At 35.9% G+C, this 17609-nt stretch overlaps 1 protein-coding gene across 2 annotated transcripts in view; it reads right to left on the bottom strand.

Annotated features, from left to right (window-relative positions):
* The window catches only part of ZFPM2 (zinc finger protein, FOG family member 2), a 468988-nt gene that overhangs the window by 367383 nt on the left and 83996 nt on the right, over nucleotides 1–17609 (bottom strand). The window contains exon 2 of one of the 2 annotated variants that reach the window (XM_042923254.1): nucleotides 4499–4657. The exons of the other annotated variant lie outside the window; for it this stretch is intronic. Within the exon in view, the coding sequence (XP_042779188.1) occupies nucleotides 4499–4657 (159 nt within the window). The remainder of the gene's footprint in view (nucleotides 1–4498; nucleotides 4658–17609) is intronic. 2 annotated transcript variants of the gene reach the window in all.

Here is a 17609-nt window from a genome sequence, read left to right as displayed (position 1 = left end):
CCAAGACATGTTTGTTTAATTTCAGTCATTAACAAACTTGGGTATTTCAGTGAGTAACTCCTCCTGCAAATAATCAGTAATAGTAGCCCAGTTTTACAATGGCTCCCTATCAACCCCACCAGGAAACTTACTGTCTCTGAGTTTATCCAAGAATTGCTAATATAGGAGTTCCCACCTGCCAGCAGTAACATACTAAAAACTCCCCCAGTTGCTCTGCAGACCACCTATGTTTCAATTTGTATTAGTTTGGTTAGTTCTAAACATGCATTGATGCACTTCCATGTTTACTATATAAACCAGAAGAAAGGCAGAAAACAAATCACTGAAGCATATAATCCAGTACCACAGGAAACGTGTAGCACTTATGGACCCAGCCTTGATGTCTTCGTCATCTGTAAATTCAAGGAAATAATTCTTGCTTGTTTCCTTCCTCTTGGAGATACTGTAAGGCAAGATGCCAAATGATCTCAACTCAGTGCACAAAAGAGGATGCAAATTTTAAGTATCGCTTTATAGTTTGCTGAAATTTTTAAAATCTAAGGAGAGCAAGCAACTTTAAGAAAAGCATCTTTCAATAAACAGTTCATTTCACTCATTCAAAAGATGAAGAATAGAGATGTGAAACATGCAACTAATTAATACAAAGTAAAAAGTGACCAAAGAAACTTCAACATCATTGTGACGTTCCAATTTTAGGCCTGCAACTCTAACAAGGTTTATTAAAGGTGATCTTTCCCGCTTCTAATTGTGAATATTTAAGGCTTAGATTCACATGATTTAGAATTTTGCACATCTAAACACTGACATAAAATTCTCACCCACATTTTGACATTTCTGTGGAATATCACATTATGGGAGTGATTTGGGTCGTATTTAATCACATGTTTTATAATGACCAGCAATAATATTAATAAATGCTTTGAGACTTGTAAAAAAGCCTGCCCTTTGACAACAAGGAAATAGATAATATCCATATGGAACTGAGGAAAATACCACAACAGTAAGTAGAGAATCATTTGAAACGCTGAAAATATCCTGTGTAATAAAGGAGGTAGGAACTTTTATTTATGAAAAGCTATGTCTTCATAGATGTACCAAGAGGGCTTTCTTTACCATTTTTTAATAAAAAGGAAAACTACAATGGCATATGGTTCCTTTTATACACAACGCAGTTGCTAAAATATGAATGAAGATGTACTGAAATTATACGTGTGTCCTCACTACTCTCCACTCACTACCCAAATACCTTGTTTGAAACACTTAAGATATTCTTTTTAAGTTTATTTATTTATTTTAAGAGAGAGAGCAGCAGAGGAACAGAAAGAGAAGGAGAGAGAGAGAATTCCAAGCGGGCCTGGGCTCACAAATTTTGAGTTTATGATCTGAGCCAAAACCAAGAGCTGGACACTTAACTGGCTGAGCCACCCAAGCGCCCCAAACACTTCAGAAATTCTATGTTTTTGTGATCAGAGTTTTTAAACTGTTATCCTTTGTTAAGTGCAAACAAAACATCTGATGTTCAAAAGTGTTACCCCTGGAACTCAGTAAAGGAACCATGTCATTGCTAGATTTTAATCATGGCTACTAGATCTTTAGATGAAGAAATAATAACCCAATATAACATAATCCAAATAATCCAATTTATTTTCAGATAGATAGATAGATAGATGGACATACACAATTTTTGAGTTGTTATAAGTGACTTAAAATATATGCAAAAATATGTTTCATCACTGAAACATTTTTCTTCAGGTGAACAGTTCTTATACGCTCCTTCATCATGACAGTGGCATCATTAACCATTGAAATACTTATATTCTTTTAATGCCAAACCTATCTTCTTCCCTACAATTGGAAAAAAAAAAAAAAAAACGTAATTGTGTGTCATTGAGACTAATATGTGAATTTCTACAGAAAGATTAGTTTCTAATTTTCCAGAGAGAAAAACTTTTCTCTTCCTATTGTAGCTAATCAACTTAAGTGAAAAACAGATGGAATCCCTATCATGACCTCAAGGGGATACAATATCTGTCAAAGAGCTGTCTCTCTTTTCCACCAGTTCCTACTGACTTCAGTGAACATCTCCTGGTCTCACATTTTATGAGAGTAAAATAATGAAATTTTTTCCCTATTAAATAAGATGACAGCAATCTGCAATAGTAACAGTAGTATTTATCCTGAAAAATATTATGTGAAAATGACAATTCTTTTTTCCACCCATCATTACTTGCTAGTTTCAAACTAAACATTTGAAAGTTATATTTATACTATGTAATACATTAATTATATGTATAATTTTATATTAATTCACTTTAATTATATATTTAGCTATATATATATTATATATATATATATTTTTCCCCCTCCCCAGATACTACCAACTTAAATTTTGGAGTTCTATATTCTTTTGTCAGGCACAGCCCTTAATCAATCATCATCCCAAAATGTAGTCTAGCAATAACTATCACTACTGCTTCTCTGGATTAATTATGTTGGCAAAAATGGTCTGAATCCACACATTGTTTCTTACAAGAAGAGTAAATGGCACACGCTAACTATTGATTCCTTCTACTTACTGTAACATAAGGCATGTGCTCTACGATGCACTTAAGAATATATTCCCTCACAGGGGCGCCTGGGTGGCTCAGTTGGTTAAGCTTTTCACTTCAGCTCAGGTCATGATCTCACCGTTGGTGAGTTCGAGACCCGCGTCGGGCTCTGTGCTGACCACTCAGAGGCTGGAGCCTGCTTTGGATTCTGTGTCTCCCTCTGTCTCTGCCCCTCCCCTGCTCATGCTCTGTCTCCCTCTGTCTCAAAAACAAATAAAAAAAATTCAAAAAAATTTAAAAAGAGAATATATTACCTGACAAAGAGGGAAAATGAGAGGTCTGCAAATACAGATCTAAAAACTTCATTTCCAGCCAGCTTTTACATGTATTGCCGTGGCTACTATGATCAAGAAATGGTTCCAGCATCCAGAAGAGCTAAGCAAAATATTAACTTGGTCCGAACTAAGTCAACACTGCCGAAGAAGGACTACTCTGTCCATATCACTCTCATTTTCAACCAAAAGTCTCCAATGTAGGAGACAAGGACCAGGTTCAAAGTCACCTTGAGGCCTATGGGAGTTAAAGATCGAGAAGATTTTCTAAACTTCAGGGTGGCCAGGTGCTAATGCCGCAATTCCATCTCCATAGTTTTCAAAGTTCTACTGACCACAGGGATAAGAACTGGCTGACTTCTTTTGTTTCTAACACACTAGCACCAGGAGAAAGTCATACTGGAACTTTAACAATATGTATCGAATATATCTGTGGCCACTAGGATACCTGTATCGGCAGGTTATGTTTTTGTTTTTTGTTTTTTTTGGAAGCTGTATCATCATTCTTAATTTTAGGCCATCAAATCTAATCAACAGATTTACACACAAAAAAAGTTTTTTCTCACAACTTCTCTGCCTAAAAAATACACACGTCCAAATAAAAATGGTTCGTGCACAAACACAGACAAATAGAGATAGACACACACTCATCCATGCCCTCTAAGAAACTGTCATAGTAAAACTGGCAAAATCAGCTGTTCCAAACCAAGGAAGCAACCTAACCATTTGTGAAACTGAGTGCTGATGCAGGAGATGATAGATGATCCACCTCACTTGCAAAGACAAAACAATTAAATTCGAAAAAAATAAAAAAGAATCAAGAGAAACCTTAAATGCACTTTTGAAAAACAGAGACAAATGAATACATATGCCCAGTGAAGACACAGTTACTGGTGAGGCCACCTGACTCCAAGTCAAGTTTGGAAATGAACTGACACATATTGTCTCAGGTATTTCTTCCAGCATAATGTTAATGTGTTAAAAGAATATCTAGACTGCGAAAATAGTGTGTATTTTTCCTATTTGACACTATCTAAAAGAGTAACATCCTCAGTTATAGAATGTCAAACACCTAAAGCACTCAAGTTTTATTTTTATTTTTATTTTTATTTTTAAAGTAAAGTCTAAACCCACTGTGGGGCTCATACTTACAACCTGAGATCAAGAATCACATGTTCTCCTGAATGAGCCAGGCAGGTGCCCCTAAAGCATCGAGTTTTTAAAAGAAGTGAGCCAGAACCTTGGGGCTGGAACTATCTGCCCATTCAATGCTTATACTCAGGGCCTAATTCAGTGCCTTGCAAACAACTGACATTCAATAAACACTTGTGAAAGATTAAATGAATACATAATAAAAATGAAATATATTAGAATTGGCCAATCAACATGAAAGTATTTTTTTAAATATACAAAATGACTTATTAAAGTGGAATTACTTCTTTTAGCCCTCAAAATACCATTTTGTGTTTAGAAAATTCTACATTGTATTTTCAGACTCTTGAATTTTGTATCAGCACTTTGAGCACTTTTCGTGCACTCTATCAGGGCATTTTTTAAAGTTTGCAAAATCACCTGAGTAAATGGACTCCCATATTGCATCCAACCATTAATGATTACCTTTGTTACAAAAGTATTCCACTTCTTCACAGCTCAGATTTTCAGGCCCAAATTCTGTAGAAAAGCTTTCCTCCAGTGGAAAGTCCCCTTTTGAGATGATGTCTGTCTCCTCTGATGGACACTCTTCTTCTTCCTCTTCAATGGCATCTTCTAGCGGCCCTTGAAAGAGAATCAGGGACACTGTACCAAAAACATCCAAAGAAGCTAGTGAAATAAAATCCTTTAATAGGGTATTTTGGTTAAATTGGTGAGAAAAAAAATGTATTCTACGAGTGGGCCAAGCAATATCATCAAGGGGACTTACACAAGATAATGCCACCCTCATATTCACAAGAAACAATTATCTATAATGAGAAGTGGAAGGAAACCAGTGCCTGAAGTTACTACATAGAAAACAACCTCCATCTTCAACCCTTCCCCACCCCCAACTCCAAGACCAAATCTTCTTCTCTCTCTCTCTCTGTCTCTGTCTCTCTCTCTTTAATTCTCTCCTGAAGAGCAAAACTGTGCACTTTATGTTCATGTGTTAGAATTAACTGCCTGGTAAAGAGTACAAGTCTCTTTTACATCGTTGTACAATTTTACCTGAGATTTTAATAAAGATTTAAAGTAATTGAATGCATTTTAATTGAACTGAGATTTTAATAAAGTCTATACTTTTAAAAACCCATCTTAAGAGTGGATTCCAAGAAAAGATTTCATTATATGTGTTTGAGGCTTGAAGAAAAATTACATATTTCTCTCCCTGATGAAAGCATAACCCTATTCATAATTAATTGAATTTTTTCTGAAATGAAAAGTAGTTTTCTAATGAAAAAATGTAATTTGTATTTATGTGATACTTTTTCAGTAATAAAAATACAACTCCCTTAGAGTGAATGAGAGTGAGGTGCCCTACATTAATGGACCTATTTTATTGAAAGGAAAGGGAGGGCTATCGTTGTTCAGATGGGTCAGAAGTAGACTACATGGAGATACCACATGGCTGGTTATGAATTCCTGACCACCCTAGAGAAGAAAAGTGTCTGACTCATTTTACTAAGCAGAGGCCTGCATTTGCTCCTTAAAGAAGCGATGTGGCATTTTATCCAAAGAACACAATTATGGTAATTTGTACTAATTGTCACTCACATCCACAGTCTCATCAGACAGGCTAAATACTTAACAGGCTTAAGTAGTCTCTCTCTTACTTCTTAGAAATGTGCTGGAAAATTCTCAGGGCCAAAGAAGAAATCTCATAAATAATTTAAAATTGTGCACAAAATGCAATTTTTTCTGTATGTGTAGGCAAACAAGAATAGGTACATACAGCACAATATCTGGTATTTTCCCAAAAGCTAATTTCTAAAGGGCAGAATTCATAAGACACACTTTCATGAACAAGATTAGTTCGTTGCATGGATTTAAATTAAGGGACATCCAAGCAAAAAACTTCTTATGGAGTTCTTTGTCCTTTTTACAATTTATTTTTTCTCTTTTTCTTCAAAATAAGAAATGTTAAGGAAAAAAGAATACCTTAATTTCAAACACTCTGGTAATGTGTTTTCTTATTCTCAAGGTGGAGGGGGGAAAAAAACCCATGGATTTTTGCACATACTGCCTTCAAAAGTTACAGATCTCATATTAGTTTTTACCTCTTATTTATTATTTCACTTTTAAAAGTATAATGTTTTAACTCTTAAAACAATTACATCAAGTAGCAAGTATGCAAGGAATATATAAAACAGTAATACTGTAAAATATAATCATTAAAACACTTATCTGATAATTCTAATTTTTAATGCTGAGTCTAATGAAAAATTTAATAGAATATCCTCCATATTTTTTTAAAACATCTTAATTGTAATAACAATTCTGGTCAAAATAAGACATGTGATGCTGTCTCATTTGTGTTTCATGTGCGATTTCAAAGCACTTTCTTATGCTATCTTTAAAATAACCCAATGAGGTAAGTATGAGAATTAATACTATGTTTACTTTGTGGATCTGGAAAGCTCAGGAAGTTAGTTAATCAGAATAAGGTTATAAGCTAATAAGTGAAAAAATTGATGTGAAAATCCAAGATTTTTAAATACCTTTTATTAATACACCATACTACTACACAAAGTATTCTTCACTAGTTACAGACTGATTCCTTCATAAATAAACTTATAAAACACAGAAGTCTTCTGAAATGCTTAATTCATATTAATGTAAATACTCATAGATGCTTAAAGATCTGTCTCTACAAATTGAAAAACCTCATGTTGCTTTTCTCAGATTACTGACAATATATGTTATAAAATATTAGATTGCCCCTCCAGAAAAAATTGGGAAGATCTTCTTATAGATTTTATTTACCAAAACTAAAATAGTTGGTTCCTAATATTTAATGATTTACATAATTTATATCCATACTAAATCAATCTGCAAAGAAACTGCCTTAACATCAGTTTTAACAAAAATGACAATTTCTAGAATATGTAACTCTGAGTTTTGCTAACAAGAAATAAATCTCTAATTGTTAAATAACTATTTTAAATAATTCATATACATTTTAGTGAATTTCTTTTTTTCATCTGTGCTATACATCATAAAGACAATTCATACATATTGTAAGAATGAAATCAATGGTAATAAAAATGCTTTCTTTTTTAAAAAATTAAATTCTGAGCATATATGCTAACATTCTTAGAAGGATTTTTATTCAAGATAGTATATAACTGAGAAATTTTTAAAATATTCAATGACAACAAATTGGCTCTAATGGTATATGAAATTCAAACTTAATAGTTTAAATAAAACTTAAATGGAAAAACTTGTGTGAACATTTGAAAGGAAAAAAAGCCACAAAACAATGATCTGTGCTTAATAAACCTGTAACCAAGCCACCCACGTTTTTGAGATGTATATGTATATAGATGTATATATATATATATATATATATACACACACACACACACACACATATACATACATACACCTTATTTATCAAAGCTTATCATAAGATCTTAATTGATAATATAATGTTCTATATTCTGTGGGCTCTTTTATTTTATATGCTGGCTATCAATTCACAATTTCAAGCATATAATTGAAAAGAAGCACTTATTTTCAAAAACAAACTGCAAAAACCCAAATGAAAGGTGAAAAAGTCTTGAGATCTTCATTCGAAATGCATGAGATCTCATTGTCAATATTTAAAACAGGCCACAGGAAGGGGATTTAATGACCAACTTGTATTTTTCCCAAAGCAAGTGTCAGATTTATATAATTTACTGTACTTTAAAATGTGAAATTACTAACCATTCCTTTTGCCATGCTATCTAATCAGGCTCTGGCAAAAAGGCTTCTCTTAAAATGCATAGTATTTATGGTTTAAGATCAGATCTCGCTCTACTGTCTATATTGCATGTTTCTTTAACAGGAAAACCTTACAGATAATCGGTGGCCATAAACTAACATTTTAAAAGGGTAAAAGACACTCGAAGCACAAGTACAATTAATAGCACCAATGAAGGAGGGAATGAAGGAACCTCGTGTATATGGATTAGTGGGCACAGAAGTCCACTTCAGAAAAATCACCACACATAATTTGACACAAATAATAATATCTACTCAGAAAAGGCTCACGACTGAGCTCCATGTGCCCTCATGGAGAAAATTACTTCTGATTGAGGCCACTTGGCAGGCAAGTGGAAGGAAATCTGAATTTCAGCTCTTCAACTGCCTCTGATTTATAGATATTCAAACACAGTTGCCAGAATTAATAGTCTTAATATGTATAAATATAAATATTTCCCTCATTTTAAAATGCTAATAATTAGCTGTACATCCTAAAGCTATGAATACAATGGTGCTATATGTTGGGCCCATAAGGTTGTTATTCGTCTCTCAGAATGGGAAGGCATCCTCCCACATTTTATACTGGATGAATAATACAGATTACTGGGAGATTCTGGTGAGTACAAAGTACTACTTCCTTTTTCAGAAGAGGAGATAATCGGGTACTTGGGAACCCTCTAAATGGACCACAGCTACCTTTGCCCTCTAGATATAAAGCTGATGCGCACCCCCTGACAATACTGATGGCCGTCTAATGCATGGTGCAGCCTTTCACTCGGCCATTACAAACGCTGCACCAAAGTGTGGGAGAATTTTTCATTTGGTGGTTGTTTCAGTGATCCGCGGTTGGTAAAGGGCAGGTGGGAAGTTGAAGATTAAGTAGTCCTACCTTATACACTGGTGATATAGTCAACGAATAAAATGACGATAAAGAATTGTATTTGTATGGTTACGAAGCAGTTTGAGGAATACTTACTCCCCAGGTAAATGAATTTATATTGGTGGTTAAAGAAATCCCTGAAACCCATCCATAGCCACAAAGGTAAGAGCTAGAAGGTGACAAAGAACACTTTCAGAAAAAAAAAATATGTATATATATAGGAAAGAACACTAAAATATGCAACACAATGAGGACATTCAAGAAATGGTAAGGATCAACACAGTAAATATTAAATCAAATCAAATATATGTGTCTTTCAACATATGTTGTCTCGATCAATAACTTCCTACCTTGGCAGCATACGATAAATTAGAGCAGTCCTCACCTTAATGTCAGATTGCCTTCGTTCATATAAATTCAAAGCACTTCAGAATGAAGCACCCAAGAAAGAAATTAAATTATACAGAAATTAAAATACATTGCCAAATACAAAGAGGAGAAAGAAATGCCAAATTCTATGGTTTTGGCGTGCTATCCCCCCAAAGGGGTACCTTCTCTTAAGCACTCACTGGCATTAATTTATTAGAAATTATTTTAGTTTGGTTTTGCGTGCCTTCTGATTAAAACAAGAAAAACACGTTGTCATAACAGAACTACAGAGAGCATTCAGTCTCCTCTCCATGCATTAATATTCTAAGCATTCTAGAGGCTGCACAAGACTAGCCACCTAGCAAAATGAGACTGTTTCAGAATACTGGGCAGCCTTGATTGCAACTGACAGGTGGGAAGAAAGTCACATTAAAATATTATCATTCCCAATAATTACAATAATCCATCATTGCGTGCTCCGAAATTCTGCTAGGTGAGTTTCTTCCAAAAACACACAAATATTTCCAAACCTTTTTAATTCGTTGCTTCCTAATGTATGTCATTTCAGGTCATTTTTATATCTGATAGTATGATTAATATTAAAGCTTCCATCACAAACTTTACATCATTTTACTCACACACAGAACAAAGAATATATACCAATGGAATAATGGAATAAACTCCTCAAAAATCTAAATAAATTAATGAAAATGAAAATGGTATTTTCCCCAAAGTTGACAAATGCTGTTTAAAATCATTTGCAAAATATCTACTCAGACAAAGAAATGAGAAGGCATGCAAAACCTTCTAATATATATAAAACATAGGGATCTCTAAATGGGACAATTTAAGCAGGAATGTATACCACGCTTTAATTAGTACCTAATAATCGAGCCACATTTATCAAATGATGTTACCTCCCAAAAGGTAAATATGAAAATATAAACTTGCAATAGGCAAATCCCGGCTCACGTTTAATATGCAATGCACACGTGTCAAAATTCTATACAGGCATGCTACATTTTAGTTGATGGGTAAAAGGAGTTAAAAGAGAACTTTCCATGGGCGCCTGGGTGGCACAGTCGGTTAAGCGTCCGACTTCAGCCAGGTCACGATCTCGCGGTCCGTGAGTTCGAGCCCCGCATCAGGCTCTGGGCTGATGGCTCGGAGCCTGGAGCCTGTTTCCGATTCTGTGTCTCCCTCTCTCTGCCCCTCCCCCGTTCATGCTCTGTCTCTCTCTGTCCCAAAAATAAATAAAAAACGTTGAAAAAAAAAATTAAAAAAAAAATAAATAAAAGAGAACTTTCCATTCTGAAATCATGTTACATTTTCTGTATGTGATGGAAATGAGGCGGTGGACTGACATTTAAATTGGATGTCTTATTTCTAATAAGAAAGATTTTGAGTGTCACACATTCTGTACATATATGGCCTGCCTGTTCAATCAGAAATGGGAAACAACTCTAAATTAAAAAGCAGATATCCACAAAAGTGTGCCCCTCCCATCTCGTTAGGGAGTAGGAACGTTTCGATCTTCAGAGTACGAACATCTTTTTACTAATTTTATCTGGGGCAGATTTTGTGTCTCTCACTAGCTCCTCTCTTAGAGTTTTCAGCTGTCACACTCAGCCTTCCTTATGAATCATCATTACCCCCGTAGGCACACCTCAAAATGCTTCTCACTTGGTTCCTATTACATTTGTCTCGTGCATATCCCACAGGGCCATTTAATGAGAAGGGGCAGGCAAGAGGGATCTCTTTGGACAGTGCAATCCATACTAACTCGTGTAATTGAGCTTAACAGCAAGAATAAAGCCTTATTTCTGTGGTCTAAAAAAAAAATAGTATTTAAACGAGCAAGTTCTTCCTGCAGTCACTCACTTTTAACAATAGTTGCATCAGGGGATCTAGTAGAAGGAAACATTTTTATTAATTTTTCTCTTATCTGCCAGAAGAATGTTGATTTTTTTCATTTGCGTTTGTTGCCTGCAGGTAGCAGACCAGAGAATCATATAGTAGAAATTCTTCTTTTTGATTAATTTCTTTCCATGTGTTATGTTATTTCTTATATATAATTGATTTTGGGCTTTGCTCATAGCTGTACATCTTTTTTATATCTATACCAACTGCTGTCCTTCAATCTAGAAAGTTGAAGGAAATTACCTGAATTTTGTTAAGTTTATTAAAAATGAGATCTGTGAATATTTAAATTGAGTTTTGAAATGTTAATGCAAAAAAAGATATTAGAGAATTTTTAATGGAGGGTTCAATCTGACCACATTCCATTGTGAAAAGAAGGGAAGGGGGTCAGGTTTTATTCAAATTGTTTCTTTAGGGGAAAAAAACCAAACTCTTTGATTTTATAAAAATAGAGTAATATTCTTTGCTGCAAGGTCTTTGGCCATTTTTACAGATGGCAGTATTAATACTTCTTATATATAAATCCGAAAACAATTTAAATTCTTTAATTCCTCCTGCCTTGAAATGCTTTGCTTTGGGAACCTTCACATTAACTGAGTAAAGTTAACAAGAAAATGGCAATTTCGCCTAGAACATATACCAGCTTAGCAAGCAGCAACTAACCTTACCTAGTAGCTTAAACACTGATATCACAGGAAGAATAAAGTCAGATGAGGAAGTACAGCCAAATTTGAACTAGAATCTCTAATGACTACTCTCAAGAAATAACTCAGGCATTGAAAAAATTCAGTTCATTAGTAAATGCCTTGTGCATTGACCCAGGAAGTTAGTGACAAGAGACAGCACTGAAATTCACACATTTTGTAATCAGGTCTCCCTCCAGAGCCCCATAAAGCTATTCTCAGTTTATTGAAGATGGTAACTCTATCATAAAGAAATATGAGAGTTTACTCATTACTAAAACAGTATATTTTTATATGATTGTGATGTATTCCAATAATAAAAAGTGTCTAATTGGTAACAAGCACAAAAGATGAAAGGCGTATACATGATTTTGTCCTCTTTATGAGACTTGCATGTATTCATTTATTCATCCTTTCCTTCTTTATTCATTCGACCAGTATTTATTGAGGGTGAAGAACATGGCAGGCACTATGTTAGGCACTGGGATAACAGCAGTGTACCAGATACCCATCCTCAGCAGAAGGGGCCAGATAATCTAGCTAAGAAGATAAATTTATGCGTACAAAGGAGGAAGTTTATTTATTTAAAAAAATTTTAATGTATATGTTTATGTTTGACACATAGAGAGACAGAGCATGAGAGGGGGAGGAGCAGAGAGCGAGGGAGACACAGAACCCGAAGCAGGCTCCAGGCTCCCAGCTGTCAGCACAGAGCCCGATGGGGGGCTGGAACTCATCAACTGCAGGATTATGACCTGAGCCGAAGTCGGACGCTCAACTGACTGCACCACCCAGGCGCCCCAGAAATTTATTTAATTGTTTGCATTTTTTTAAATTTATTTTTGAGAGAGCAAGTGGGGGAGGGGCAGAGACAGGGGGACAGAGAATCCAATGCAGGCTCTTCACTGACAGCAGGGAGACGGATGTGGGGCTTGAACTCATGAACCATGCGATGAGATCATGACCTCAGCTGAAGTCGGACACTCAACTGACTGAGCCACCCAGGTGGCTCTGAAAATTTATTTTTAAAGAAAGAAGTTCCATTTTAACGTGGGGAGGGCAGGGAAGGCTTCTTGGATATCCTAAATTCTAGTTATCTGTGCATTTTTCTTATTTCCTCTGTTATAATTCTATCTTGTCATAAAATTGAAGATCAAGTCAAGGAGAGATAAAATACTTAGCCATTTTTTAAGGCCTAGACACATAGCTTTGAACTATTACTAATTATATTGTTGATGAAGTTGATTACACTTGACAGTGTGAAATCCGTGGTCCTTTCCTGTTTACTCAATATAGATGCCATCCACCCTCACCCTGCCAGTTGGTTTGGGGATATGGAATCAGGCAAGCAGGAATTTTCCCCAAAGTGAACACTGTTGTCACAACAGAAACATCAGATGTTACCCAGAATATGTATACAGTACATTAGATTTTTAAAAGCATTATCAGTAAGAAAGGAAAGGATTTGAACCTATCCACAGAACCTGTTATAAATGATATGTTTATTTTTTATTTTTTGATTTCAAGTTTTTCTTTAAATTATAGTTAGTTAACATGTATGGTTAAAATTACTTTCGAGTATAGAATTTAGTGATTCATCACTTACATACAACACCCGGGGCTCATCACAACAAGTGCCCCTTTTAATGCCCATCACTCATGTAGCCCATTACCTGCCCACCGCCCTCCATCAACCTTCAGTTTTTTTCTCTATAGTTAAGAGTCTCTTATGGTTTGCTTCCCTCTCTCTTTTTTTTCCTCTTCCCCTATGTTCATCTGTTTTGTTTCTCATATTCCACATATGAGTGAAATCATAAGGGTATTTGTCTTTCTCTGATTTGATAAGTATTTACTAAGTAAATTAATAAAACACTTATAACCTTATAGACTTGTACTATATATATATATATATATATATATATGTATACACACACACATTTTCTTTATTTCTTTTATTTATTTTTATTTGACACACAATGTTACACTAGTTTTAGGTGTGCAACACAGTGACTCAACTTCTCTATATGTTATGCTATGGTCAACACAAGTGTACCTATATCTGTCACCATTCAATGCTATTACTATACCATTGACTATATTCCCTATTCTGTACCTTTTGTTCTTGTGACTTATTCATTCCACAACTGGAAGCCTGTATCACAATTCCAGGTTTCATGATATACTAACTACAAAACTATAGTAACCAAAACAATATGGTACTGGCACAAAAACAAACACATAGATCAATGAAATAGAACAGACGGCCCAAAAATAAACCTATGCTTATGTGGTCAATTAATCTATGACAAAGAAGGCAAGAAGATGCAATGAAGAAAAGATAGTCTCTTCAACAAACTATCCCGGGAAAACTGGACAGCTACATGAAAAAGAATGAAACTGGACCACTTTCTAACAACATACACAAAAATAAACTCAAAATGGATTAAAGACCTAAATAAGAGACCTAAAGCCATAAAAATCCTAGAAGACAGTATAGGCAGTAATTTCTCAGACACTGGCCATAGTAACATTTTCTAGGTATGTCTGTTGAGGCAAGGCAAACAAAAGCAAAAATAAACTATTGGGTCTACGTCAATAGACACTTTCTTTAGAAATGTGAAAGCACCATCAAAATACAGCCAGTAGTCTAATCTAACAAAGTAAAATACTAAGTGGTTGGTAATATACTAAGTGGTTATATAACAAAGTTAAATTAGTAAAGCAAAAGAGATGTGATTTTAAAAATCATCTTATTTAAGGAGAGATAGAAAAGAATAGGGAAAAGGGGCTTATAGTCTCTTAACTTTAGAATGACTATATATCTCTCTTCCTAGAGCAAATCAAAGACAATGTTTAAAATGTCAACAACGAAAGCTCTAGCCAGTGAATACTAAGCGAAGGACTCTGATGACTAACTTTCTTAAACAATTTCATAAGGCAAAGATGAACCAAGCACAGTCCTTAAAAGCATTCAGTACGCATTTATTTGTCTCATATGCAACATATTCATTTCATATGAAAACATCTGGCACGTATAACTACATGCAAGAAACGAAGGAAAAATATCAACTCAGTGCAAAAATCTAGGGGAAAAATTTAATTAGAGGAGAAAATCAACAAAAATATTCCCATCATGTTTGGGTCATTGTATATACATTTTTTTCCTTCTTAATAATAAAATTTGAATCTAACTTCCATTTCACCAAATAGATCAATTAGCCTTTTTCTAATGCTTTATTTTAATAATATCCATTCTTACCCTGTTTTATTAAAACGATTCTTTACTTGTACAATTAATTGGGCTTGTTGTTTCATTTTTTCAATATTTATTTACTTATTTTGAGAGAGACGGGATAGAGGGGCAGAAAGAGAGGGAGAGCGAGAATCCCCAGCAGGCTCCATGCTGTCAACGCAGAGCCTGACGCGGGGCTCAACCTCACGAACCGCGAGATCATGACCTGAGCCAAAATCAAGAGTCAGACGCTTGACCAACGGAGCCACGCAGGTGCGCCTTGTACAACTAATGGTTGTTTGAACCTTCTGGGAAAAAAAAAATTATAAAATAACTGCCTTTGAAATGATGCCTGACTTTATAGCTGATTACAAACAGTCTGCCAGCAAACAGTGGTTCTTCAAGTGTCACCCCTGGACCAGCAGCATTAGCATCATCTGAGAACCTGTTAGAAACTGAAAATTAATTGTCAGACTCTACCTCAGACCTGATTTCAGAAACTCTGAGGGTGGGGCTAATCTATTTGTGTTTTCACAAAGCCTGCAGGAGATTCTGATGCGTGTCCAAGATGAGATCAACTATGTAAGAATATAGATGCTATACAGAAGTTACTTTGCAACATTACCAATTATATTTATTATTGTTATTTAATAGAAATAGTACAACATCTTGCATTTAATACAGGCTCCATGCCTCCAATGTGGATAGACGTCTTGTGTACTGCAGCTGATGGTCTGTAAGCAAACTATGTCTCGCCTGGGTAACTCAGTGTAGTCGCTCCTAGTAAGTGGCAGGTTAGGTTTGGTTATTTAGTGGTTAACTGTTCTCCCAAATAATGCCAGGGAGTCCAGAAAATGCTCAAACCACATTGTTTCAAACAACCCTGTGATGGCATGGAATACGCTACAGCCACTTCAGGCTATATTATTTCTCCACATATTATATATATCATATATATCTCCCAAATGGATATATATATCTCCCAAATATATATCTCCCAAATATATATATCCATATATATCTCCCAAATATTATTTCTCCATACCCTTCCAGGAGTTCTAGAAAATGCAAACAATTTGACCAGGGAGTTGTTTTACTAAAGAACCCGTCGTACGTGTCTGGCTATGGTATCGAAAGATACCATATGTAAATGGGACAGCGTCTCAGTATTTAAAAATTAAGGTCTGCTGTTTGAGTCCCTTGAAGACCGAGAGCCTCAACCAGCACCGTGTTCTCCTCAACGTCCTGTTTTGAGGGTCTAGCATTTCATGAAGTAAGAGGAAGGGCACTCTACCCAGACAGAGCGGGCCAATCAGTCAGTGGCAATCAGGGTAAAGCGAGAGTTCCCGGCCAGGTGACACACACTCCCCTGCCCACCATCCCTTGCTCCAACCCCTTATTATAATCAGGACCGTGCAGAACCCAAGAGTGATCTGTGGGATTGTATGGAACAGCATCGCGACCAACCTCACCGCTAACCTCCATCTGCGGCTCACAATACTACATGTCCTAGCACCACCACCTTGAACCAGAGAGTCAAGGTGAGGGCAGCTACAGAAATCTGTTCCATTTTTCACAAATAGGTGTGGCCTCCTGCTCCTGGAAGGCTGCCAATTTGGCCCTCGGTTTGGGTCTGACACAGTAAATAATGATGAATATTCTCTTCAAGCCTGTACAGTCCTGCACACACGTTATTTGCACAGCCAGAAAAAAAATTCCTCGCACAAAACAAGGCATTGTTGTGGTTCCTGTGCATTGGTTGGAATACGAACTTTATAAGAATTTGCCTGATTTCGCAGGTGTATATGTAATTTTCCAAATTTCCATTCTGGCAGATCTCTCTCATCTTTGGGCGATGAAGAAAAACAGATCTGTAGTTGCAAAACCCTAGCAAGATGAAGTGGGCTTTGTGAGTGGAGGTAAAAACAAAATCAACAAGCTCACTTCGCTCTAATTGTGACATGCCCTGGGATACATATCAAAAGGGCACATTTAACAAGTGTTCTATGTTGTCATTAAACCACCATAAAGGCACCTTGATTCAGTACTTCTGAACATCTCAAGAGGCCCAGAAAGCACTTCCCCATAAAATATATCTTCAAAAAGACTTTTACTTTATACTAGCACATTAAAAGAGTGTCTAAAGACACAGAGGCACTTGATACAGCTATATTTTTAAGACGAACACTTACTCTCTGGAGAATTAGGAGAGCAGGTAGGGTGCCAGTGATAACAAAGCCAGCTTATCCACACTGCTCCAGCATCACAACCTGGAGGAAGCATCTAAGGGCTCTCTTAAAAAGAAAATATCCTCTGCCTTTGGCAACAAAGCCTACAATAGAATAAAAGCAAGCACCTTTACAGGCAGAAGTTATAGGGTAAGCCAAAAGGTGGAGAGCACACATAAATGAAGTCTCTTCCGGTGGCTCCCAGCTCTCTCCCATACTTGTGTCGTAAACCCTGTGCCAGCTTCTGGGAGACACGTTCCCAGGCCCTTCTGGGAGAAGCATCTGTATGGTGTCGCATGTGGGAACAAAACCAGGCCTCGTAGCTTCTTTTCCAGCTAAATGGAATTGCAGTTTTTCTTTTCAATTGCAAGTAAAAATGCATACCCTAATTGTTGGAGGTGGTTAAGTTATAAAGTTGTTTCAATATTGATCCTACAGCTATACTTAATGAAGACCCAGAAAGGCCATCACCAGC

This window comes from Panthera leo, chromosome F2 (genome assembly GCF_018350215.1).
Source record: "Panthera leo isolate Ple1 chromosome F2, P.leo_Ple1_pat1.1, whole genome shotgun sequence".
NCBI lineage: Eukaryota > Metazoa > Chordata > Mammalia > Carnivora > Felidae > Panthera > Panthera leo.
Note: the sequence above shows the minus strand (reverse complement) of the source record. Positions and strands in the feature narration are given on the sequence as shown.